Source organism: Rhincodon typus, chromosome 23, assembly GCF_021869965.1.
Source record: "Rhincodon typus isolate 14 chromosome 23, sRhiTyp1.1, whole genome shotgun sequence".
NCBI classification, from domain to species: Eukaryota; Metazoa; Chordata; class Chondrichthyes; order Orectolobiformes; family Rhincodontidae; genus Rhincodon; species Rhincodon typus.
This window is the reverse complement of record NC_063354.1, coordinates 28911985-28938723: the sequence shown is the minus strand read 5'-3', so window position 1 is coordinate 28938723 and position 26739 is coordinate 28911985. Positions and strand designations below refer to the sequence as shown.

Sequence of the window (26739 nt, the reverse complement as noted above, 5' to 3'; positions counted from 1 at the left end):
TACCTGTCAATCATCACCTAACTGCTACATCTGCAACAGCAACACCTCTACCAATCAGATTCCATTTGCCAACGAATTAACACTCTCTTTTCATACAATATGAAATGTTATCCCCTTTTATGTTGGTATACTTATGAATGTCCTCCTGATGAGTACTTTTCAACCAGCTTTGATAAAGTGTCTTATTTTGCAATACAGAAGATTTAGTTAAAAATGCAACATTGCAAATTATTTGGGGCTCCAAAGAAAAATCAGATTGATTTTGAAATGTTAACTGCATTTCTTTCCCCTTACATACTGCCAGACCTACTGAATTTCTCCAAGACCTTGTTTTTATTGCAGATCTCCAGCACCTGCCGGATTGTGCTTGGCTTTTATTACAAATATCTGTCCCTTCCCTCACCAGAATCCAAAATCCAATAAGTTCAATTTATACTCCTTTCAGCTCTTTGAAAAAGCAATGTGACAAAAACAATACTTTAAACGTGTTTGGTCATGTTATGACATGTCTCCAAGCCAAGTGGGACTTGAACCTGGACCACTGACTGAAAGGTAGGGACATTACCACAAAATCCCAAAGGCTGATGATGCAACTCAGTGAGCAACCTTTGATAATGTTTCTGCCCAGTACAGAACCAGGGACCTTTCACACATTTCTGAACATGATAACTACTACACTATGGAAACACTGCAAGCCTCTCTTTATATCAGAATTTAGTTAAGATACTTAAACAATGCCTTCCAACTGTATATCCTTAACCTTACTAAAACAATGAATGTAGTATTAGCACACAGGACCTAGTTGCCCTGCCATGCATTTTTGCATTTGACTGTTAAGCATTCTAATTTAAATAAAGAAAAATTAATTAGGCTCCAATCAGCTGTTTTTGTTGTGCTGATGTCACTTCTTCTGAATGTTAACTGAAATGTTTTACTTCTATCAAATTGCTTTTAATTTTTACACAATAATTGTTGACCGATCTTCCATGGGATAGAGGTCCATCCAATCTATGCTAACCTGACCTTTCCTAATTTTGTACATGCAAATTATTGATCCCTCAATCTCATTCTGCTGCTTTGTAAATGTACTCAGTTTACATAATTAACTACTTTAAATTCCCTCTTCCTGGCAAGTCTTGTAAATTGAATCTGTATTCTCTCTAATATGATGACATCCTTCCTGTGGTGCGGTGACCAGGGCCACATGTTGTGGCTCAATGAAGTTGCAGTCAATGTCTTGAGAGGACCTTCGGTATGACTAAAGACTCCTCAACTCGCTCTACCTTCAACCTGGTGCCCCACAAGAAATCATGGTAATCTTGTAACTTATATCACCACATTTCACTTTGGTTTGTCCCCTAATTCTCTGGCACTTGCTCCTTAAAGCATCTCACCATATTCCATTCCTTTTGCCTGTCATTTAAAATCCTTATTCTCCATCTCCCTGTCAAATATGATAAAAATGTTTTCACCAACCTCTTTTTATTGTTTCACTTCCTGGGCCTGTGCATTGAATGACTTATCACCTTCATCTCAAACCTCATCTCAATTCATCAGGTTCTCTCCATTCTAAGTTTACTACCCTCTTATCCTCTTGAATATCTCCCTCCTATAAACTCTTCAACCCATGGTCATGGTCACCAAAAAAGGACCACAAAAATTTCCACAAGGACCCCAAAAAACCTTCCACATCAGACAGGTTTTCACCTGCACATCTGCTAATGTGGTCTATTGCATCCGCTGCTCCCAATGTGGCCTCCTCTACTTCGGTGAGACCAAGCGGAGGCTCGGAGACCACTTTGTAGAGCACCTGCGCTCGGTTCGCGACAAACGACAACATCTTCCAGTCGCGAACCACTTCAACTCCCCCTCCCACTCCCTGGATGACGTGTCCATTTTAGACCTCCTCCAGTGTCCCAACGACGCCACCCGGAGACTGGAGGAGCAGCACCTCATATTCCACCTTAGGTGTCTACAACCCAATGGTCTCAATGTGGAGTTTACTAGCTTCAAAATCTCCCCACCCCTGGCCTCATCCTATGACCAACCCTCCCTCTCATCCCCACCTCCTTGACCTGTCTGTCTTCTCTCACACCTATCCACTCCTCCCACCTCACCGACCAATCCCCACCACTGCCTACCTGCACTCACCTATCACCATCCCACCTACCTTCCCCAACCCACCCCTCCTCTCTCTATTTATTTCAGAACCCCCTTCCCCCTCCCCGATTTCTGAAGAAGGGTCCCGACCCGAAATGGCAGCTTTCCTGCTCCTCTGATGCTACCTGGCCTGCTGTGTTCCTCCAGCTCCATACTGTGCTATCTCTGACTCCAGCATCTGCACTTTTTACTATCTATATCCTGTTCATAACCTGTTCATAATTTTAGTTATATAGGGCACTGTTGAGACCGCGTCTGGGTACTGTTCACAGTATTGGTCATCTTATTTAAGGAAGGATTTGAGTACTTTGGAGGCAGGTCAAAGAAGGTTTACCAGACTAATATGTGGAATGGGCAGGATCTTTTTTGAGGGAAGATTAACTGACTAGCCTTGTACCTGCTGGAGTTTAGAAGAGTAAGAGGTTACTTGATGAAATGTATAAGATTCTGAGGGGTCTTGACATTTTGGATATGGAGGAGATGTTTCGTCTTCTGAGAAAATCAAGAACCACAGGTCACTGTTTAAAAAGAGTTGCCATTTAAAACAAAGATGAGGTGAATGTTTTCTTTCAGAGTTTTAAGACTTTGGAACCTTCTTCCCAAAAAAGTGGTGGAAACAGAGTCTTTGAATTTTTTTTAAAACAGGTGGATGAGTTCTTATTGAGCAAGGGGGTGAAAGATTATCATCGAGTAGGCAATGGCCTAGTGGTATTATCACTGGACTATTAATCTAGACACCCAGCTAATGTTCTGGGGACCCAGGTTTGAATCCCACCACGTCAGATGGTGGAATTGGAGTTCAAAAAAAAGTCTGGAATTAAGAATCTACTGATCACCATGAAATCATTGCTGATTGTTGGAAAAACCCATCTGGTTTACTAATGCCCTTCAGGGGAGGAAATCTGCCACCCTCACCTGGTCTGGCCTACATGTTACTCCAGACCCACAGCAATGTGGTTGACTGTGAACTGCTGTCTGAAATGGCCTAGCAAGTCACTCAGATGTACCAATCGCTACAAAGACTCAAAGAAATGAAACTGGATGGATCACCTGGCATTGACCTAGGCACTGGAAAAGACAACGGCAGAAACAGCCCTGTTGACCCCGGAAAGTCCTCCTCACTAACATCTAGGGGTTAGTGCCAAAATTGGGAGAGCTGTCTCACAGACTAATCAAGCAACAGCCTGACATAGTCACACTCACAGAATCATACCTTACAAACAATGTCCCAGACACCACTATCACCATCCCTGGATATGTCCTGTCTCACCGGCAGGACAGACCCGGTAGAGGGGGCAGCACAAAGATATACAGTTGGGAGGGTGTTGCTCTCAGAATCCTCAACATTGACTCCAGACCCTATGATGTCTCATGGCTTCAAGTTAAACATGGAAAGGAAACCTCTGGCTGATTACCACATACCGTCCTCCCTCAGCTTCTGAATCAGTATTCCTCAATGTTGAACAACACTTGGCGGAAGCACTGAGGATGGCAAGGGCACAAAATGTACTGTGGGTGGGGGATTTCAATGTCCACCACCAAGAGTGGCTTGGCAGCAGTACTACTGATCGAGCTGGTCGGGTCCTAAAGGACATAGCTGCTGGACTGGGTCTGCGGCAGGTGGTGAGGTAACCAACAAGAGGGAAAAACATACTTGACCTCATCCTTACTAATCTGCCAGCTGCAGTTGTATCTATCCATGACAGTATTGGTAAGAGTGACCTTTGCACAGTCCTGCCTTCACATTGAGAACAACCTCCATTGTGTTGTGTGGCACTATCGCCATGCTAAATGGGACAGACTTCTCACAGAGCTAGCTACTCAAGACTGGCCATCCATGAGGCGCTGTGGGCCATTAGTAGCAGCAGAACTGTACTCCAACACAATCTGTAACCTCATGGCCTGGCATATACCCCACTCAACAATCACCATCAAGCCAGGGGATCAACCCTGGTTCGATGAGGAGTGCAGGAGGGCATGCCAGGAGCAGTACCAGGCATACCTGAAGATGAGGTATCAACCTGGTGAAGCCACCAAACAGGACTACTTGCACACCAAACAGCAAAAGCAGCAAGTGATAGACAGAGCTAAGTGATCCCACAACCAACGGATCAGATCTAAGCTCTGCAGTCCTGCCACATCCAGTCATGAATGGTGGTGGACAATTAAACAACTCACTGGAGAAGGAGGCTCCACAAATATCCCCATCCTCAATGATGGAACAGCCCAGCACATCAGTGCAAAAGATAAGGCTGTAGTGTTTGCAGCAATCTTCAGCCAGAAGTGCCGAGTGGATGATCCATCTCTGCCTCCTCCAGTGGTCCCCAGCATTACAGATACCAGTCTTCAGCCAATTCGATTCACTCCACGTGATATCAAGAAACGGTTGGAGACACTGGATACTGCAAAGCTACTGGCCCTGATAATATTCCAGCAATAGTACTGAAACCTTGTGCTCCAGAACTTGCCACTCCCATAGCCAAGTTGTTTCAGTACAGTTACAACACTAGTATCTACCCAACAATGTGGAAAATTGCCCAAGTATGTCCTGTACACAAAAAGCAGGACAAATCCACCCGGCCAATTACCGCCCCATCATTCTCCTCTCGATCATCAGTAAAGTGATGGAAGGTGTCATCAACAGTGCTATCAAGCAGCACCTGCTCAGAAATAACCTGCTCAGTGACGCCCAGTTTGGGTTCTGCCAGGGCCACGCAGCTCCTGACCTCATTACAGCCTTGGTTCAAACATGGACAAAATAGCTGAATGCCAGAGGTGAGGTGAGAGTGACAGTCCTTGATATCAAGGCTGCATTCAACTGAGTGTGGCATCAAGGAGCCGTAGCAAGACTGGAATCAATGGGTATCAGGGGGCAAACGCTCCGGTGGTTAGAGTCATACCTGACAAATAGGAAGATGGTAGTGGTTCTGGGAGGTCAATCATCTCAAATCCAGGACATCTCTGCAGGAGTTCCTCAGGGTAGTGTCCTAGGCCCAACCATTTTCAGTTGCTTCATCAATGACCTTCCCTCCGTCATAAGGTCAGAAGTGGTTATGTTCGCCAATGATTGCACAATGTTCAGCACCATTCATGACTCCTCAGATATTAAAGCAGTCCACGTTCATATGCAACAAGATCTGGACAATATCCAGACTTGGACTGACAAGTGGCAAATGACATTCATGCCACACAAATGCCAGGCTATGATCATCACCAATAAGAGACAATCTAACCATCGTCCTTTGACATTCAATGGTGTTACCATCACTGAATCCCCCACTATTAACATCCTGGGGGTTACCATCGACCAGAAACTCAACTGGACTCACCACATTAACAGAGTGGCTACAAGATCAGGCCAGAAGCTGGGAATACTGCGGCGAGTAACTCACCTCTTGACTCCTCAAAGCCTGTCCATCATCTACAAGGCACAAGTCAGGAGTGTGATGGAATACTCCCCACTTGCCTGGATGAGTGCAGCCCCAACAACACTCAAGAAGCTTGATACCATCCAGGAAAAAGCAGCCACTTGCTTGACACTACATTCACAAGCATTCGCTCCCTCCACCACCGATGCTCAGTAGCAACAGTGTGTACTATCTACAAGATGCACTGCAGAAATTCACCAAAGATGGTCAGACAGCCCCTTCCAAACCCACGACACTGCCATCTAGAAGGACAAGGGCATCAGACATATGGGAACAGCACCACCTCCAAGTTCCCTTCCAAGTCACTCACCATCCTGACTTGGAAATATATTGCCGTTCCTTCACTGTCGCTGGGTCAACATCCTGGAATCCCCTCCCAAATAGTATTGTGGGTCAACCCACAGGTGGAGGACTGCAGCGGTTTAAGAAGGCAGCTCACCACCACCTTCTCAAGGATAACTGGGGATGGGCAAGAAATGCTGGGCAGTAGGCGATGCCCACATCCCACAAAAATCAAATTTAAAAAAAAAGCCCCTTCATCCAAGTCATTGGTGTCAATTGTAAAAATTGGAGGCCCCAAAACTGATCGCTGTGGCATACCAGACCTTACATTTTGCCAACTAGAAAATCGCCAAATTATGCCTAACAAAAACCTAATAAGAACAGTTCTGAGGAAGGGTCACTGGGACCGAAACATTAACTCTGATTTCTCTACACATTGGCTGCCGTATCTGCTGAGGTTTTTTAACAATTCTTAATTATACCTAAACTGTTTCCCATTTGCTGGCTAATCTTTAATCTGTGCCAATATGTTACCCTTCTCCCAACCCCCCCAGTGGCCGCCCACACCACCAGTTTTAGTTTCCACTGTAATCATTGATCACCTTATCAAATGTACTCTGGAAATCTCAGTACAGTACATCCACTGTTCTCCTCTGTTCACAGCGTGTTACTTCCTCTAAGAAGTCCAATAAATTGGTTAAACATGATTTCCCTTTCACAAAAGCATACTGACTCCATTGATTATCTTCAATTTTTCTAAGTGCCGTACAATGATATTTTTACAATAATCATGGATAAGGCTATAGAAACAAAGTTGCTGGAAAAGCTCAGCAGGTCTGGCAGCATCTGTGAAGGAGAAGACAGAGTTAACGTTTTGGGTCCGGTGACCCTTCCTCAGAACAGATGGTGGCTGGGAAAATGTCAGTTTATATGCAGAAAATAGGGATGTGGGTGGGGTAGGGAGTAAAGGCTATATCTGATCACTTCCATGAATCAATTCACCCCTACTTTCATGTCCACTTCCTTTTGTGTCTGTACCAGGAAAAAACTATCAATTCCATTACAACTGTATATACAAAATGTCAATTGTTTAGCCTTTGCCTCTATATTCACCACAACATTTCTACATCTACTGATTCACTTAATTGCACTCCTCACCTTTGCCCTTGTCCATAATAAACTCATTCTTCTTTCTTACCACAACTGTTCCCTTGGTACAGACCTGATCACAGACAGACATAAATGGAATAGGGGAGACATTTTCCAGCAGCAGAGAGAGAGGCAACAGCGAGGACCAGGGGCCTGCCGAGAATATATTTGGGCAGTTACCTGGACGCTTTGTTTCAGGAGGCAGTCACACCTGGTAGATCAAGTAATTCAAATTCAGTTAGTGATCAGGGACAACAGGGTGTGACTGCAAGTGAGGCAGGTAGGGGGATTCTGAGTTCAGGAGTGGAGGAGCCTCAGCTTTTGACCTTATCCAACAGGTACGAGATACTTGCTCCCTGTGTGGATGAGGAAAAGGGCTGCGGGGAGGATGAGCCAGCTCACTGCGGCACCATGGTGCAGAAGGCCATTCAAGAGGGGGGAGCAAATAGACAAGTGGTAGTTATAGGGGATTCTATCGTTAGGGGGATAGATAGTATCCTTTGCAAGCCAGATTGGGAGTCCCGCATGATGTGTTGCCTGCCCGGTACCAGGGTGCAGGACATCTCTGACCGGCTTGAAAGGATATTGGAGCGGGAGGGGGAGGATCCAGTTGTTGTGGTCCACGTTGGGACTAACAACATAGGCAACGCTAGGATGGAGGACCTGTTTGGGGATTATCAAGCACTAGGAATGAAATTAAGGAACAGGTCCTCGAGGGTCATAATCTCCGGATTACTGCCCGAGCCACGTGCAAATTGGCTTAGGGATAAGAAAATTAGGGAAGTAAACACGTAGGTAAGGGAGTGGTGTGGGAAAGAGGGGTTCCATTTCATGGGGCATTGGCATCAGTTTTGGAACCGGAGGGATCTGTACCGATGGGACGGTCTCCACCTGAACCGATCTGGAACCAGTGTTCTAGCGAAAAGGATAAATAGGGTGGTCACTAGGACTTTAAACTAGTGAGTTGGGTGGAAGGGAAAGGGAAAACGACAGGGAGTATGATGGTAAATAAAAAGGTAAGCAGCAGGTTAGCATGTGTGCAGGAGGGTTTAAGTTCAAGGCAGACTATGAAAGAAGCAAAAAGGAAGGATAACTCAGGAGATATTATTAGAGATGTTGGAAATCATGAGGGTAAGAAAGCTAGCGTAAAGGCACTTTACCTGAATGCTCGTAGCATTCTTAACAAGGTTGATGAGTTAATGGCACAAATCATCACGAATGAATATGATTTGGTAGCCATTACGGAGACATGGTTACAGGATGGTCATGACTGGGAGTTAAATATCCAAGGGTACCAGACTATTCAGAAGGACAGACAGGAAGGTAAGGGAGGTGGTGTAGCCCTGATATTCAAGGCCACCATCAGGGCGGTGCTGAGAGATGATATAGGTTCTATGGAGAATGAGGTTGAATCCATTTGGGTGGAAATTAGAAATTCTAAGAGGAAAAAGTCACTGATAGGCGTAGTCTATAGGCCACCAAATAATAACATCACATTGGGGCGGGCAATAAACAAAGAAATAACTAATGCCTGTAAAAATGGTACAGCAATTATCATGGGGGATTTTAACCTACATGTAGATTGGTCGAACCAGCTCGGTCAGGGTAGCCTTGAGGAGGAGTTCGTTCAGTGTATCCGTGATAGTTTTCTTGAACAGTATGTAATGAAACCAACGCGGGAGCAAGCTATCCTAGATCTGGTCCTGTGTAATGAGACAGGGATAATTAATGACCTCATAGTTAGGGATCGTCTTGGAAGGAGTGATCACAGTATGGTTGAATTTAGAATACAGATGGAGAGTGTGAAGATAAAATCCAATACAAGGGTCCTGTGCTTGAACAAGGGGAATTACAATAGAATGAGGGTGGACTTGGCTAAAGTAAACTGGAAACAAAGATTTTATGGTGGGACAGTTGACGAGCAGTGGAGGACTTTCAAAGCAATCTTTCAAAGTGCTCAGCAAAAGTATATTCCAATGAAAAGGAAGGACTGTAAGAAAAGGGGTAATCTGCCATGGGTGTCTAAAGAAATAAGGGAGGCTATCAAATTGAAAGAGAAGGCATACAAAGCGGCCAAAAACAGCATGAAACTAGAAGATTGGGAAAACTTTAAAGGTCAACAGAAAGCCACAAAAATAGCTATAAGGAAAAGTAAGATAGAACATGAGAAAAAACTAGCACAGAATATAAAGACAGATAGGAAAAGTTTCTATAAATATATAAAATGAAAAAGAGTGGCTAAAGTAAACGTTGGCCCTTTAGAGCATGAGAAGGGGAATTTAGTTATGGGATACGATGAAATGGCCGAGGCATTGAACAGGTATTTTGTTTCGGTCTTCACACTGGAGGACACTAATAACATGCCAGTAATAGACAAAGAGACGAAGGTAGGTGAGGACCTGGAAACAATCATAATTACGGAAGAGGTAGTGTTGGGCAAGCTAATGGAGCTAAGGATTGATAAGTCTCCTGGCCCTGATGGAATGCATCCCAGGGTACTAAAAGAGATGGCGGGAGAAATAGCAGGTGCACTGGCGGTAATTTTCCAAAATTCGCTGGACTCTGGGGCAGTCCCAGCAGATTGGAAAACAGCAAATGTGACGCCACTGTTTAAAAAGGGAAGTAGACAAAAGATGGGGAATTATAGACCAGTTAGCTTAACCTCTGTAGTGGGGAAGATGCTTGAGTCTATTATCAAGGAAGAAATAGCAAGGCATCTTGATAGAAATTGTCCCGTTGGGCAGACGCAGCATGGGTTCATGAAGGGCAGGTCATGCTTGACAAATCTTCTGGAATTCTATGAAGACATTACGAGCGAGGTGGACAATGGGGACCCAGTGGATGTGGTGTACCTAGACTTCCAAAAGGCCTTTGACAAGGTGCCGCACAAGAGGCTACTGCATAAGATAAGGATGCATGGCATTAAGGGTAAAGTATTAGCATGGATAGAGGATTGGTTGACTAACAGGAAGCAAAGAGTGGGGATAAATGAGTGCTATTCTAGCTGGCAGTCAGTGACTAGTGGTATGCCTCAGGGATCGGTGTTGGGACTGCAATTATTTACAATTTATATAGATGATTTGGAGCTGGGGACCATGTGTAGGGTGTCAAAGTTTGCAGATGACACTAAGATGAGTGGCAAAGCAAAGTGTGCAGAGAACTGTGAAACTTTGCAGAGGAACATAGATACATTGAGTGAGTGGGCAAAGGTCTGGCAGATGGAATACAATGTAAATAAATGTGAAGTCATACATTTTGGTAGGAGTAATAGTAAAAAGGATTATTACTTGAATGGTAAAAAGTTGCAGCATGCTGCTATACAGAGGGATCTGGGTGTCCTTGTGCATGAATCACAGAAGGTAGGTCTGCAGGTACAACAAGTAATTAGGAAGGCAAATGGAATTTTGTCCTTCATTGCTAAAGGGATTGAAATAAAAAGCAGAGAGGTTATGTTGCAGCTGTACAAGGTGCTGGTGAGGCCACACCTGGAGTACTGTGTGCAGTTTTGGTCTCCTTACTTGAGAAAGGATGTACTGGCACTGGAGGGGGTGCAGAGGAGGTTCACTAGTTGATTCCGGAGTTGAGGGAGTTGGCTTATGAGGAGAGACTGGGTAGATTGGGATTATATTCATTGGAATTCAGAAGATTGAGGGGGGATCTTATAGAAACATATAAAATTATGAAGGAAATAGATAAGATAGAAGTAGAGAGGATGTTTCCACTGGCAGGTGAAGCCCGGACAAGAGGGCATAGCCTCAAGATTAGAGAGAGCAGATTTAGGACTGAACTGAGAAGGAATTTCTTCACCCAGAGGGTTGTTAATCTGTGGAATTCCTTGCCCAGTGAAGTCATTGACGCTACTTCAGTAAACGCTTTTTAAAAAATGGTAGATATTTTTTGAACAATAAAGGAATTAAGGGATACGGTGAGAACGCGGGTAAGTGGATCTGAGTCCACGAGAGGATCAGCCATGATCTTATTGAATGGCGGAGCAGGCTCAAAGGACCAGACGGCCTACTCCTGCTCCTCGTTCTTATGTTCTTCTAACAGGTTTAGCTATTCATCACCAGATATGGCTGGACCTTAGAGAACACTTATCAGGTTTCATTATCATTCGCTAAAACTGCTCACCACTCCAGGACTTCCTGGAATGCAAAGAGCTCACAGGTATCTTTATCACTAAGATAAAAACAATTTGTTCAATTGCCTCTGCCACTCCTTCCCTTCCACTTGTCTAAATGCCCACTTAATGCTCCCCATTCCCTAAACCTTAACTTGTGTCTTTCTCTATTTCCTCCCCTCTCTCCCCTCAAGCCCTCTGCAAACTCATTTTGTCCATGAATCTCACTACCAGCTCCCTCGATCCTATTCCCATTTAACTGCTGATCATGTAACTTCCACTCCTGGTCCCCATATTAGCCAATATTGTTACTAATTCTGTCTTCAGTTGTGTGTGTCAATTTATGTTGATCTTTGTTTTGTTATTAAAATGAATATTAAAAAAGTGAGATCTTGTCCCTTGGTTTTCTCTGTTCAGATCACTTGGTAAGTTTGATTCTTTTAGATTATTGATCTCCAGGGTGTTCATAACCGTCTATGAAATTTTGCTTCATAACATTCCTGTGAAATGATTGGGATACTCTACTACATTAGAAGGTGTTATATAAATGCAAGTTGTTGTCACTGAATGCGTCTCAGCACGTAACAGATAATTCTCTACACTGCAGAAAATTATTTCCTGTGAAATATCACTCTATACAATAGATCTTTATTTATAAAGTACCACTGTCTATAATAGAGCAAATTCTGTAAATTGTAACTATTTGTAATAGATCATTACTTGTAAAAACTGGGAGCCTGCAATGCAGCATTACTTCTAGCACAATGCTGTCTATAATAGATCATTATAGGTACAGATGACTACAGTGGGCCATTCACTGCGAAATATTTTTTGATTATACTGAATGATTACGTGTATGTTGTCAAAGTCCATGATAACTCCCTCCATGCAAAGTATCACTGTCTATAACGGATCATGAACTGCAATGAGTTACTATCTATAATGGATCATTACCTCCAAAAGGTTGCTCTCCATAATAGATTATCAGCTAAAAAGGGTCTCATTCTAAATGGATGGTTACCTGTAAAACTACTCTCTATTATGGGTCATTATAAGTACAGGGTCATTGAATTTAATGGATGGTTATCTTTAAAAATGTCACTGTTTTGCAATGGATTATTATGTCTACTGGGTCCACAATGGACCCATTTACCTGTCAAATTTCACTGTCTATAACAGGTCATCCTCTGAAAAATTTCACTCTCTGTACAGGACCATTACCTGTAAATCTTCATAAAACCGAAAGAACTGCGGATGCTGTAAATCAGAAACAAAAACAGAAGTTGCTGGAAAAGCTCACTAGGTCTGGCAGCATCTGTGAAGAATAAATCAGAGTTACTGTTTTGGGTCCAGTGACGTTTCCTCAGAACAGTTCTGAGGAAGGGTTGCCGGACCCGAAACAGTAACTCTGATTTAATCTTCACAGATGCTGCCAGACCTAGTGAGCTTTTCCAGCAACTTCTGTTTTTCTACCTGTAAATCTTCACTGTCCATGAAATATTGTTATCTTGAAATACATTTACTTGGAAAGGGTCAACACGTATATTGTGTCCTTGTAAGCACAGGATCACAGACCAGCATTAATCCTCACACTTAATGGGTCATGTTTCACTAACTTTAAAAGTTCATTGTTTGTAATGGATCATTAACTGTAAAGTGTCACTGCCATATTTAATTGTTATCTATAAACAGTCACTGTCTCTCAGGGATTATAATCTGCAAATGATCGTAACTTTAATTAATCATTATCAATAAAAGTTCACTATCTATTGCAGAATTTAGATATCTGTAAAAGAATATGGTCACTGGCCTCTGTCATAATGGATTAATGGGCACAAATGATCATTATCTATATAGGATCAATAATTGAAGAAAGCTGCTCTATCAAAACCTTAAAGGGTAACTGTGTTAAATGTCACTAAGAGTTTTCACTGAACAACAAAGATATAATATTTGAATGTGTAGTGCCTGTTTTGTGGTTGCCAGTAGATATAGTTGTCCAAGTAGTGTCATATGCTAAGTTGGTGATTGCCCACTTTGGAGTTCAATAATTTAGTTAATGTATCTCAGAATCACACAAGGCTGAACTTGCATTGATCAACAAGAAGGACCATCCTATGTCCACGGAATGTTACTTATTGGGATCACCAACCTTTTATAGATTAGTTACTGATTGATTTCTAAAGGTTGGTAAGACAATTAAAAAGGAAAAATAAAGACTTTCATTTGTGTAGCACTTTTCATAACCACTGGATGTGTCAAAGCATTTTGCAGCTCATGAAGTACAGCCACACTGTTGTAATATAAGCAATAGAACAGCAACACTCTCTGAAACAGCAATGCGATCATGACCAGGTCATCTAATTTAATGATATTGGTTGAGATACCTAGGACAGCTCCATACTTTTCTTCAAATGGATTCTTTTACATCCATTTAGTTGATCCTAGTTTAATATCTCATTTGAAAAACATAACAGGCTACATTATCCAGGAGTGGCAATCTCACACAGATTGGGAAGGTGTTGGATACTGGTGGAAGAGACAGTGTGCCGGGTCAAAGTCTGCGGTGTCTAAGGGGTTTGTGAAAGGTATAGCCAGTGTATCCTTGGCATTGTCGGTTGAATAGTCACTTAACAGTTACTCAACTGTCAGGCTAAGTATTTAATTGTCTTACTTTTCCTGAGAAATTATTTAGTTAATAGAAGTGGACCTTACAAATTCTCCAATTTAAATGGATACTTTTTGGAGAGTTCCAGGCAGAGGCAATTTCCCAACGGAATCTTTAATTTCCTGGGCAATTCCCCAGTGTCTGCTATATCGAGGAATCTGCAGGGTTGCTGTGCACAACACCAGTTTGTGATTCAGAAACCATAGCCATTTTGTTAGCTAGGCATTGGAAAATCTGTGCCAACCTTTGGAACTGCAGTGAAATGTCTGCTTTGATTTTTATGCTGTAGCTCTGGAGTGGGCCTAGAACCCAGAATCATGTGAGTCAGAGACAAGAGTGTTGCCTACTGAGCCAAAACAATCATGTAAAATACCATAAACACTTAGTGTTCTCCAGAGTTCTTTAAAGTTGCCAAAGTCTGTAGGAAGTAGTATGGTGGGTGCTAAGGGAATTGATCCCAAACATGTGCACAGTAGTAGGCGTTTCCATTGGAATGCATTATAATGGGAAGAATGCACAAAGGACTTGAAGAAAATAAGCTTCTAGAAGGAGAAAGGAGGAGGGAGACAAGTTAAAAAGGGGGAAAAAAGGGAGAAACAGGAGGCTATTTCACCCAAGGTGTTCAAGAAGCAATTCTCTGCCTTGAATCTCAGTGAGGAAAGACATATCTATGCTTCCGTAAGATTGAAACTCTCTGAAATATACCGAGTGCTGCAGCCACAACTGCAGTCTCAGACCCAGGTAAGAATACCACTGCTACTGGCTGAGCTGGTGATCATGGCCTTAAGCTTTTATCTACCAGCTAGGCTGGGGCAGACAATATTTACAACATCACCCAGTTGCCATCCTTTGTTGTCTGAGGAGATCACTGAAACCCTCTATGCAAAGAAAGCTGACTACATTTCAACCTCTCTAGTCAGACAACAACAGATGGAGTGAGCGCGTGACTTCCAAGGATTGCAGGCTACCCCTTGATGCAGATTGCTCTTGAATGCATATGCACCACTCTGCAGGAACTGCATGTCAACTCTATACCACAATCAAAAGGGATTACATTCCCTCAGAATCCAGTTAGCATGTAACTATACACAGTGTATCCATGAGGACAGCATTCACTATCCTGGGAGCAGTCACCTTCATTCTGCAGCAGACTACTATAACATCTGAATCATCATGAAAAATCAAACAGTCGCTACTGGGTTGTGAGCTCTATGCACTGACCACATGGCTGATGTCTCTAGTGTGAAACTCATGCACGTGTGCAGTATGCTTACAGTGAAAATGAAATAATTATGCAATGTGACTATTTGTGGTGCAGAAGCCAATACCTGGGCAGCTGTGGAGGAACTACAGTACTTAGCAGAACATATGTCAAGATTCTTGGTGGTCTACTGTATCCTGCACAATCTTGCCATTATGCAGCCACAGTGCTTGCAACAAGTGATATGGTGAGTATCTGAAGGGTGGGAAGAAGAAGCGAGGATGTAACCTAGTCAGTCTTTTACTGGTGAGTTGGTCAACTATAACCTCACTCTATGCATTCCGATTTCTCCACACCCAACTTTCTCTCTGTCACTGACTATTGCAAAATAAAAGCCACCATAAAATAAACATTTCAAATCAAATTTGTAAATTCAGTGATGCTACACCATAGACAAATCTTGTCCACTGCTTTAGCTTTTCTAGCTGCAAAACAATGCTTCCATAAATGTTTGGCATATGCCTGCTGACTTTCAATGGGAAGACTACAGCTGTCATTGCTGGATGATCTTGAGCAGCTCTGTGCTGGGAAGAATGCACCATCTCAAGTTTGGACTGGCTTGATGACAGGCAACAGCAAAAACATTGACAGGGGTGAAGTTATGAGGGAGAACAGTTAGTCGATCTAAACTTTCTGATATGCCTATGAGAAAGGACAAAATTCCATCTGGAGTAGGAGCAATCAATTCGGGGAAAGCCAACTTCAAGTTAATAAGAACAGACCTGGGTCAAATAAATTGGAGATAAAGGTTAACAGAAGAAACAATGAGCTACCTCCAAAGAAGAGGTATTTAGGTAGCCAAGATATATCCCTCAGAGGGGAAAGGTAGGGCAAACAAAGACAGAGCTCCCTACATGACAAAAGGGATAGGAACTAAGAAAATTAAGAAAAACATGCTCATGACACATGTCAGGCCAAAAATACAGTTGAGAACCAAACTAAATATGGGAGGTTTAGAGAGGAGGTGAGAAAGCAAATAAGAGAAGCAAAATGGGAGTATGAAGAGAGACTGGCAACACAAAAAGAACTGAATAGAACAGCAATTTATTGGCTCGTATTTTTACAAAAAGAAATTGAAAAGTTTGATAAAGCGCCATACCATGGCACTTAAATTAATGACAGAAGTCATAAATAAGGAAAAAAAAAGTTCATCACAGTTCAATTAATGGCTCCTGTTTACTGGAAAACCAGGCTGAAACTGCCATGCAGGGCCAGGCCGAGACTGCCACACTGGACTGAGGCGAGACCTCCACACCAGAACGAGACTTGCATGCTGGGAGACCCTGAAGCTGCTTTTGAAGCCAGCAAGAGACATCACGTCAAGACAAGACTTCCACATTGGGACTAGACCTTCACACTGGTCTGCTGGAACACTCAGAAACCGCTGAAGAAGACCTCCATGCTGGAACAAGACCTTCACACCAGGACAAGACCGCCACTTCAGGCTGAGACCACCACTCCAGGCCAAACCGCCATTCCGGGCCATTGGAAGCCAACTTGTCGCTGGGTCTGGGCTGGGAGAAGATGCCTTCCGCAGAAGTCATTAAAAGAAGGTGAGGAACCATAATATATGAAAATATTTTTTTAAAAAGCATCAAAGGGAAAAAATGTAAAGCAGACAGAGTAGACAAGCTCTACATGCATGTTGCACTGCCACTCTGTCACCATCTTGGATAAGGGGAAGCCCAAAGTCATCTACAAGCATATAAATAGTTAAAGAATTGTAAAAAGTAGAGTGGAGCCAATTAAGTCAGAAAAAATTGGATTTACATCCAGTGGCAAAGACCAGAGCCAATTTATTAAATGAATACTTTGCCGAGGAAGATGATGCTGCTCAGACCATGAAGCAAAAGGAGGTAATTCAAACACTAGAAGTATTTAAAAGTGATAAGGAAGAGAATTGGATAGACTGTAATTAAAGTGGATAAGTCATCAGGACTGGATGAGAGGCATCCAAGGATATTGAGGGAAGTGAGATTGGGGATAATATGAAACTTGGAACCATTGTGAACTTTGAGGAGGATAGTGTAGAACTTCCAAAGGACATCGACAATGGTGGAATGAGCTGATGGCTGGCAGATGAAGCTTAATTTGGAGAAATGTGAAGTGATTAATTTCTTTACGAAGAACATGGAGAGACAATGTACAATACATATAAAGGGGATGCAGGAACAGAGGTACTTGGGTGTATAAGTGCATAAGTCAATGAAGATGGCAGGATAAATTGAGGAAATGGTTAATAAAGCAGAGAGTATCGTAGGCTTTATTGAGGGAATACAAGAGTAATGTAAACTTGCATCACATATTAATTCTGCCACAGCTGGAACATTTCGTCCAGCTCTGGGTGCTGTTCCATAGGAAGGATGTGAAGTCATTGGAGACATTGCAGAAAAGATTCATAAGAATGATTCCAGGAATAAGAAAGTTCAGTTATGAAAATAGGTAGGAGAAGTTGAGATTGCTTTCCTTACAGAAGTGGAGGCTGAAAGGTGATTTGTTTGAGGCATTCAAAACCATGACAGGTTTGGACAGAGTAGAAAGGGGGAAACTGACTCCACTCCTGAGAGGATTGAGAATGAGATGACAGATTTAAATCAATTGGCAAAAACACCAAAAGCAACATGAGGAAAAACATTGCAGCGCAAGGTATGTTTAAGGTCTGGAATACATTGCCTGAGAGAACTTACACACCCATATACCTCTGTCCCTGCATCCCCGTTTTATATGTATTGTATGTTCTTCCTAAAGAAATTAATCACTGCCTGAGAGAATGTTTGGAAATTCAACTGAAGCATACAAAAGGGAATTGGAATATATTCTGAAAAGCAAGAATGTACAAGAGATACGGGGAGAGGACAACAGAACAGCACTAAGTGAATTGTTCAATCAGAGACCCAGTCCATTGATGATAAGCTGAATGGCCTCCTTCTTCCCTGTGATGACTTTTTTTGATTCTGTGGTTCGAGGATTCATGTTCTTTAGAGTTGCAAGAAGTCCCACAAGGCAATGCTTCATCAATCCAGTAATCTGTTGGAGGACACTTTATTGGATTCTGACACCCTGTAAATCACTTTAGACATTCTTGTCCACAGCCATGAGGCACTAGTCTGAATTTTCACTCTAATATTCAGAGTGGGTGACTTCCATGAGCTGATACTCAGCCATCAGGTATTGTGTCACGATAATGTCAGGTGCTGTGTTCACAAGTGTGCTAATGTGGTTGGCCACCATTTCTACGTGGGAAAATAAATGGGCTTCAAGCCCTGTGAAAAGCCATGAGCAAAGCCAGAAACCTGCACACATGGATTTGTTAAGAAAAGATTGTGTCTGTTTAATGTGATTGAATTTTTCTTGAGGGGCATCAAAGAGGGTTGACGAGGACAGAGCATTTGTTGTAATTTACCCAGATTTTGGTTAAACTTTCAACAAGGACCCCAATGACAGACTAGTCAGAAAAGTTAAAACTTTTGGGATCCAAATTGGATTCAAAATTGTCTCAGAGATGGGAAGAAAAATGTGATGTCCAATATGTTTTTATAGACTGGAAGGTCATTTTTATTGGAATTACACACAATACAGTGCTACATTCCTAGTGTTTACAAATAGATAGCAGTGATTTATAATAATGCCTCTTTAATTTAGTTTAAAAATTTACAAATGCAAAAATTGACCATGTGTTGATAATTAGGGAAATGTAGACTACAGGAAGATGTCAATGGACTAGGCAAGTAGGCAGAAAAGTGACAAGTGAAATTAATTTCTGAAAAATATGAGGGAATACGTGGTAAATACAGAGAAATGTAGAGGAACAGAGGAACTATGGTGAATGTTCACAGATCCTTGAACGTAACAAGACAGGTAGATAAAATGATTAAGAAGGCATAGAGGATATTTCCCTTTATTGGTTTAAATGTAGAATTTAAGAACAGCAAATTTATAATAGAACTGAGTGAAACACTAGTTAGAACACAGATAGGTACTGTAGCGTATAAAATTACAGTAGAACTTTTAATTATTTGTTCACAGAACGTGGCCGTCAAGACTAGTGTAGAATTTATAACCTATCTCTCAATGCCATGGAAAAATTGGTGAGCCACTCTCATGAACCACCACAGTCCATGTAGTATAGGTCCATACACAGTAAGGTTAGAAGGGAATTCCATGATTTTTACCAAGCAACAATGAAGGAACGGTGACATAGTTACAAGCCAGTATGTTTTGGAGGAGAACTTGCTAGTCATATTGTTGCCTTTGCCCTTCTTGGTAGTGGAGGGTCACAGATTAGGAAAGTGCTATGGAAGGAGCATTTGTATGTTAATTCAGTGTATCTCGTAGGTCTTACATACTGCTACCTGTATGTGTCTGTGTTGGAGGGAGTGGATGTTAAGTTGGTGGGCGCATTGCCATTCAAGTAGTATGCTCTGACCTGGATGTTGTTGAACTTCTTCAGTATCATTGAAGCTGAACATATCCAGTCAAGTGGAGAGTATTGTATAACACTCCTGCTGTGTAGATTGTGGGCAGGCTTTGGGGAATCAGGATGTTGACTGTGGTCAATTCAGTGATGGTAATGCCATTGAATTTCAAGAGGAGATGGTTAGATTCTGTCTCGTTAGATATGGTTATAGCTGGCACTTGTGTGGTGCAGATGTTACTTACCACTTATCATTCCAAATCTGGAAGATATCCAAATCATGTTGTATATAACACAGATTACTCTAGCATCTGGTGTTGCAATGGTATTGAGCATTGTGCAATCATCAGGTGAGCATTACCACATTTGACCTTATGATGAAAAGAAGGTCATTTATGGTGATGGTGGTTGGGCCTGTGACATTAGCCTGAGGAATTCTTGCAGTGATGTCCTGAGACTGAGATGATTGACCTCCAACAACCATGACTATCTTTTTTTGTGCCGAGTATGACCCAAATCAGTGGAGAATTTTCCATCAATTTCCATTGAGTTTTGTTTTGTCAGGGCTCCTTGATGCCAAACTTAGTTAAATCCAGTTTTGATGTCAGGGGCAGCCAATTTTGCCTCATCTCTGGAGATTAGTTCTTTTCTCTATGCTTAGACAAAGAGGTTAAGTATCTTGACAGAACCCAAGCTGAACGTCAGCGAGCACGTTTTTGTTAACTAAGTACTGATTAGTAACACAGTTGAAGACCCATTCCTGCCTGGTAGATGCTGGTCTTGTAGCTGTACTGCAACATCTGGCTTGGACTGTGGCTAATTCTGGAGCACAAGTCTTCAGTACTATTGCCAGAATGTTGTCAAGGCCTATAGCCTTCCCTGTATCCAATGCTTTCAGCCATTTCGTGATAGCATATGGAGTGAATCAAATTGACTAAAGACTGACTCTGTGATATTGGGGATCTCTGGAGGATGCCAAGATGGATCATCTACTTAGCCTGGTGGCCAAAGGCTCAGTCTAGCTTTTGCTGGGTTCCTCCAGCATTGAGGATGGGTATTTATGGAGTCTCATCCTTTCATTGTTTATTTTGTTGTCCATCGACATTCATTGGCTGGATGTGGCAGGACTGCAGACCTGAGATCTGCTGTGTTGCTGGTGGGATTACTTAACTCTATCCATCGCAGGTTGCTTCTGTTGTTTGGCATGCAAGTAGTCCTGTTTTGTAGCTTTACCAAGTTGATGCTTCATTTCTAGGTAAGAACAACGCTTTTCTTGAAACAGCCTCCTGCACTCTTCATTAAAACAGGGTTGATCTTCTGGCTTGATGGTAATGGCAGAGTGGGGTATATGCTAGGCCAAGAGGTCATAGAGACATAGAGATGTATAGCACAGAAACAGACCCTTCAGTCCAACTCGTCCATACCAACCAGATATCCCAAATAAATCTAGTCTCATTTGCCAGCATTTGGCTCATATCTCTCTAAACACTTCCTATTCATATACTCATCCAGACTCCTTTTAAATGTTGTAATTGTACCAGCCGTCACCACTTCCCCGGCAGCTCATTCCATACATGCACCACCATGAAAAAGTAGGTCCCTGTTAAATCCTTCTCCTCTTGTCTTAAAGCTATGCTCTCTAGTTTTGGACTCCCCCATTCCAGGGAAATGACCTGGTCAGTTCACCCTATCCATGCCTCTCATGATTTTATAAACCTCTTAAAATACCCCTCAGCCTCCAATGCTCCAGGGAAAATAGCCCCAGGCTATTCAGCCTTTCCCTATAGTTCCAATCCTGGCAACATCCTTATAAATCTTTTCTGAACCCTTTCAAGTTTCACAACATCTTTCCTATAGCAGGGAGACCAAAATTGCACACAGCATTCCAATAGTGGCCTAACCAATGTCCTATACAGCCACATGACCTCCCAACTCCTATACTCAATGCACTGGCCAATAAAGGCAAGCATACCAAATGCCTTCTTCACTATCCTATCTACCTGTGATTCCACTTTCAAGGAGCAATGAACCTGCACTCCAAGGTCTGTTTGTTCAGCAACATTCTCCAGGACCTTTCCTTTCCAAAATGCAGCCCCTCACATTTATCTAAATTAAACTCCATCTGCCACTCCTCCATTGATCTATCTGATCAAGATCCAGTTGTAATCTGAGATAACCTTCTTCTCTGTCCACTACACCTCTAATTTTGGTGTCATCTGCAAACTTACTAATAATAGCTGCTACGTTCACATTCAAATTATTTATATAAATTACGAACACAGCACCAATCCTTGTGGCACACCACCGGTCACAGGCCTTCAGTCTGAAAAGCAGCCCTCTGTCTTTTACCTGCGAGAAAGTGCAGTATTCAAAAAGCTAGTTCTCCTTCCATTCCATGTGATCCAACCCTGCTAACCAGTCTACCATGAGGAACTTTGTTGAATGCCTTCCTGAAGTCCATATAGATTACGTCCACCGCTCTGCCCTCATCAGTCCTCTTCATTACTTCTTTAAAAAAACTCAGTTAAGTTAGTCAGACACGATTTCCCACACACAAAGCCATGTTGACTATCCCTAATCAGTCCTAGCCTTTCCAAATACATGTAAATCCTGTCCCTCAGGATCTCCTCCAACAACTTGCCCACCACTGATGCCAGGCTTACCGATCTGTAGTTCCCTGGCTTTTCCTTACCACCTTTCTTAAATAGTGGGACCACGTTAGCCAACCTCCAGTCTTCCAGAACCTCACCCATGGCTATCAATGATACAAATATCTCACCAAGGGGCCCAGCAATCTCTTCTCTAGCTTCCCACAGAGTTTTAGGGTACACTTGATCAGATCCCAGGGATTTATCCACTTTTATGCGTTTTAAGTCATCCAGCACCACCTCCTCTGTAATATGGACATTTTTCAATCTGTTGCTATTTATTACCCACATTCTCTATCTTCCATATCTTTCTCAACAGTAAACACTGATGCAAAATACTTGTTTAATATCTCCCCCATCTCCTGCAATTCCACACATATCTTTAAGGGGCCCTATTCACTCCCTAGTTACCCTTTTATCCTTAATGTATTTGTAGAATCTCTTTGGATTCTCCTTAACCCTACTTTCCAAAGCTATCTCATTACCCTTTTTGCCCTCCTCATTTCCTTCTTAAGCACATTCCTACTTCCTTTATACTCTTCTAGGGATTCACTGAATCTCTGCTGTTTAAATTTGCTCCCTTCTTATTCTCGGCCAAAACCTCAATTTCTCTCGTCATCCAGCATTCCCTTCACCTACCAGCCTTGCCCTTCACCCTAACAGGAACATACTGTCTCTGTACTCTCATTATCTCATTTTTGAAGGTTTCCCATTTTCCAGCCATTCCTTTACCTGCGAACATTTGCTCCCAATCAGTAACAGATTGTGGTTGAATATCATATTAGCCTGTTGTGCCATGGGGCATTAGGTAGCCTCCATGTAAGGCTTTCCTTGGTATGCATCCTTTTACTGCAGAAAAGTGTGAAGAGATTCATTTTGGTAGGTTGAATAAGGAGAGACAATTTAAGTTAAAGGTACAAATCTAAAGAGGGTGCAGGAGGAGAAAGACTGGGGAAAAGTAATTGAAGCTGCAGGTCAGTTGAGTGAGCAGTTAATAAAACAAATGGCATCCTTGGCTTTATTTGTAGGGCCATAGTGCAAAAAAGTCACTGAAGGTATGTTAAACCTCCAGCCACAAATGGAATACTGCATCCAGTTTTAAGCATCACGCTATACGAAGGATGTGAAGGTATTAGAAAAAGTGCAGAAAATGGTCATGAAAGTATTCCCAGGGATGAAGAACTTTGGTCATGTAAATAGATTAGGAAATTTAGAACCATTTCTCTTAAAGAATAAAGGTTGGAGATGAGATTTGATCAAGGAGTACAGAACTGAGAGGGGTCTGGTCAAAGCTCATAGGGAGAGTCTTCCCATTGGTGGAAGAATTAAGAATGAGAGATCATAGATTTAAGGTACAGGAAGTCTTTGTTCAACTCTACTCCAATTGGGTGTCTCGCTTAATTGCCAGTTATCTAATGGGGCTTGAAATTTTGGTGTTGGTGCCTTGGGTTCCATTCTTGGAGGATCAAGAAGTGGGAGGGACTACAAGACAAAGGTTTGCGGGGCCAGGGGGGAAGCAGGAAGAATCCACAGCAAACAGGAGGATCAGGAATCAGTGAGCAGGAATCACAATTGACAATGAGCAAGAGGTACTCTAAATTTTTCGTCTGTATTTTAATTATATTTTAGTTTAGTAGTAACTTAATTTACAATTTAAAATACTATATTTTAGCTTACAGGCTATAAATATCATTTTAAAATTCTTTTCTGCTAATGAAGGCCCTATGGAATTTGACTCCAATTTGAATGTTGATTTTTATGCGAATCAATGCATCACTTAAAGTCATTCCACTTGAACGCAGCCATGACCTTATGTGAGAAGGTAATGTATTGGCAATTGAAACAATGAAAACATGAAAAAAAAATTCATGTGGTTAGGATCTGGAATTCACAGCAGGTGAATGTGGTAGGGTTTGGTTCAGCTGAGGCATTTAAGAAGCAATTGGCTTATTAACTGAAAGATGTTAACGCATGCACAGCTAGGTGAATTGTTCCTTTGGAGAAACGGCACAGATGCAACAGCTAAATAGATTCCTGCAGTAACAGTTCTGTGATTGATTAATTCTGTATAGCAACAGTGCATAGGCACAACATGCAGTGACAATAGCACGTTGGGCCTATGAGAGAGCTAGGAGGTGCTGTACCACCCCTCAAAGCCACACTATGCAAACCAATTCCTCGTCCACTGGGGAGTCACTTCATCTGATGGATCATTATGTGTAACATGTCTCTGCAAATAATAGATATTCTGACATAAAAGAACATTGTCTATAAAGGATGATTACCTGTTTTAACTCTTATAAGTCATCACCTGCCAATGGTCATTGACTAAAATTTGATAACAAGCTGTAATCATTCACTATCTATAATAGACCACCATCTATAATTAGATTTTCATGCATCAATACCTGTATAGTATATTTCTTGTGACCCCTCGAGCTGGATGCCTACAGTCAGCACTTGGTCCCGGCATGTATCCGTATGTTTTGTAAAAACTTTCCGCACCTTTTGCGATGATTGCCACTCCATCTCTCACCCGCTGCTGCAAGCTCATCTTCCATCGCTCTGTCATAATGCTGATTAGTCCGACAGGAAATTGCTTTGCCACCCGTTCCATGTTGCCCACTGCGATACTGGAAAGTATCCAGATATGGTCTGGGCCATGGAGATTAGCTTGTTCAGCCAATTCAAACAGATTTTCTGCCTCCTCTCTCGAGCAATATAGAATCAGAATCTGTGCATCAATCTGCTGCAGAAATCTCTTTGTTTTGAAATTGTCCTCATCTTTTGTCATTTCAAGAGTAAGAGTCTGTTCAATTTCCCACCCATAATAGCTGGTTTCGATAAAAAGCTGAATGTGGGTGATGAATTCCTGATATCCAGGGAAGTAACTAGTAATGATGGCAAAGCTCCCCCAGTTATACTCTTCCATAACTTTGAAGATGACCCTGATCTGCTGTTCCATTGAAGCACCCAACTGTAGAAATGCAGAATGCTGCTCCTGGCAGGAAAAGGAAAGTTCAACAGGTTTAGACAATAGCAGCGCATCAGCCACAACTTCACTCCATGAGAAACTTTTTGGGGAATAAGATTTACTGGGGCTGCTGTTGTTCCTCCCTCTATCATCCAAGATTCATAACATGTCTGAATGAAGTGAGCATATACTAGTTTTAACATCAGGTCTACGTAGAATCTGACATCAGGCCCAGACAGAGATTCTGACAACTGTTTGCAGAGCCTGACATCAGAATTACTTTGAGACCTCATTGTTGTATTTATGGTTTTATGATTCTCTTCCTTGAGATTTATGAGAAATTACACAGGATGAACAGGTTCAGTCTATAAAATCTTAATGTATTTTCAGGACAGCTTCAAAACCTCCACTACCACAGTCTAACATTCAATATGCAAGCAGTTCATTGATAATGTTGCAAGTGATAACCATATCTACAATCACAAATGGATAATTAGACTTTGCTGAGTATAGGTCCTCCCAGCCAGATTGGAGGCCAAGGGTGGCCAAGTTGCTGTCTTCTGACTAGTAATCAGGTGCCTTTGACAACCATTTTTTATAATGCTCTTCCATAGTATATAGGATGTTAGACTGACAGGTAAAAGTTTAGTAAAAGTCTTTCGTGGTGTAAATAATCCAATGAAACTTCAAGTTTTTCATTGGAACTGTGGCATTAAAGCTTGCCCTGGCATTGTCCATCCTCTTTGAGCTTTCACATATGATTTCTGCCTATGAATAACCAAGCTTTTGTATTATCTGGTAAAGAGACCTGGATTAAGATTTTAGAGTAGCTTGATCATTTTTAGGTTATTTCCATTTTGTATTCTCTGTAGTAATCTAACAAGGTCCGAGGAAGCAATTTTGAAACAATCGTTAAGGAAACTACATTATATTCTGTACCTTACAAATAACAAATCTATTTATTGGAATTACTGTATTAATCACCAATTAGAAACAGATGATTAAATAAGTTGTGAGTGAAATAACTTCAGAAGCTGGTATCCTTCACCAAGTTACCCTTTATCTACATGTGAAGAGGCCTTTACACTGATCCAGCTCCCTCAGAGCCAGCTTTCACAGTGAACAGGATGCTCAACACACTTGTTCCTATCTGTCAGTTAGGGCTCCCTGATTGGATGAGATTAACAGCCCCAATCAGGGAACTCATATTCTATGAGCTCCACCTGGCTGACCTTGTTACAATCACTACAGTGAGTCTCACCAAGTTACAGTTGAAGAATCAGGGTTATAGTTTATTGATTGGGTTATATGAAGCACTCTTTAATTCTGTCTTGATGTCATTAATTATCTATGCATGTGAAAAGAATGTATGTATTTTAATCAACATGTTCAGAGATGTTATTACACACCACTGGAGCAGGTGGGAGCTGGAGGAGATAGGATATTACCACTGCACCACAAGAGTCCCAATGCATATCATTTTTTAACTAAATAGTGTATTTGTTGACAGACAGTTTACACACACTCATGTCAAAGGCACCTCCTTGGTGGAATGTCTGCTGAGCTGTCAGGTGGGGTTTAGCACTGTCTTTCCCTCTCAGGGGAGGGTGAAGAGGCAGGACTCAGCGACAACAG

The 26739-nt window shown here is 42.0% G+C and overlaps 1 protein-coding gene across 1 annotated transcript in view; it reads right to left on the bottom strand.

Annotated features, from left to right (window-relative positions):
- Positions 1–26739, bottom strand: part of LOC109931674 (glutamate receptor ionotropic, NMDA 2C-like) — a 98873-nt gene that overhangs the window by 56124 nt on the left and 16010 nt on the right. The window contains exon 4 of the mRNA XM_048611120.1: positions 24539–25131. Coding sequence (XP_048467077.1) covers positions 24539–25131 — 593 coding nt within the window. The remainder of the gene's footprint in view (positions 1–24538; positions 25132–26739) is intronic.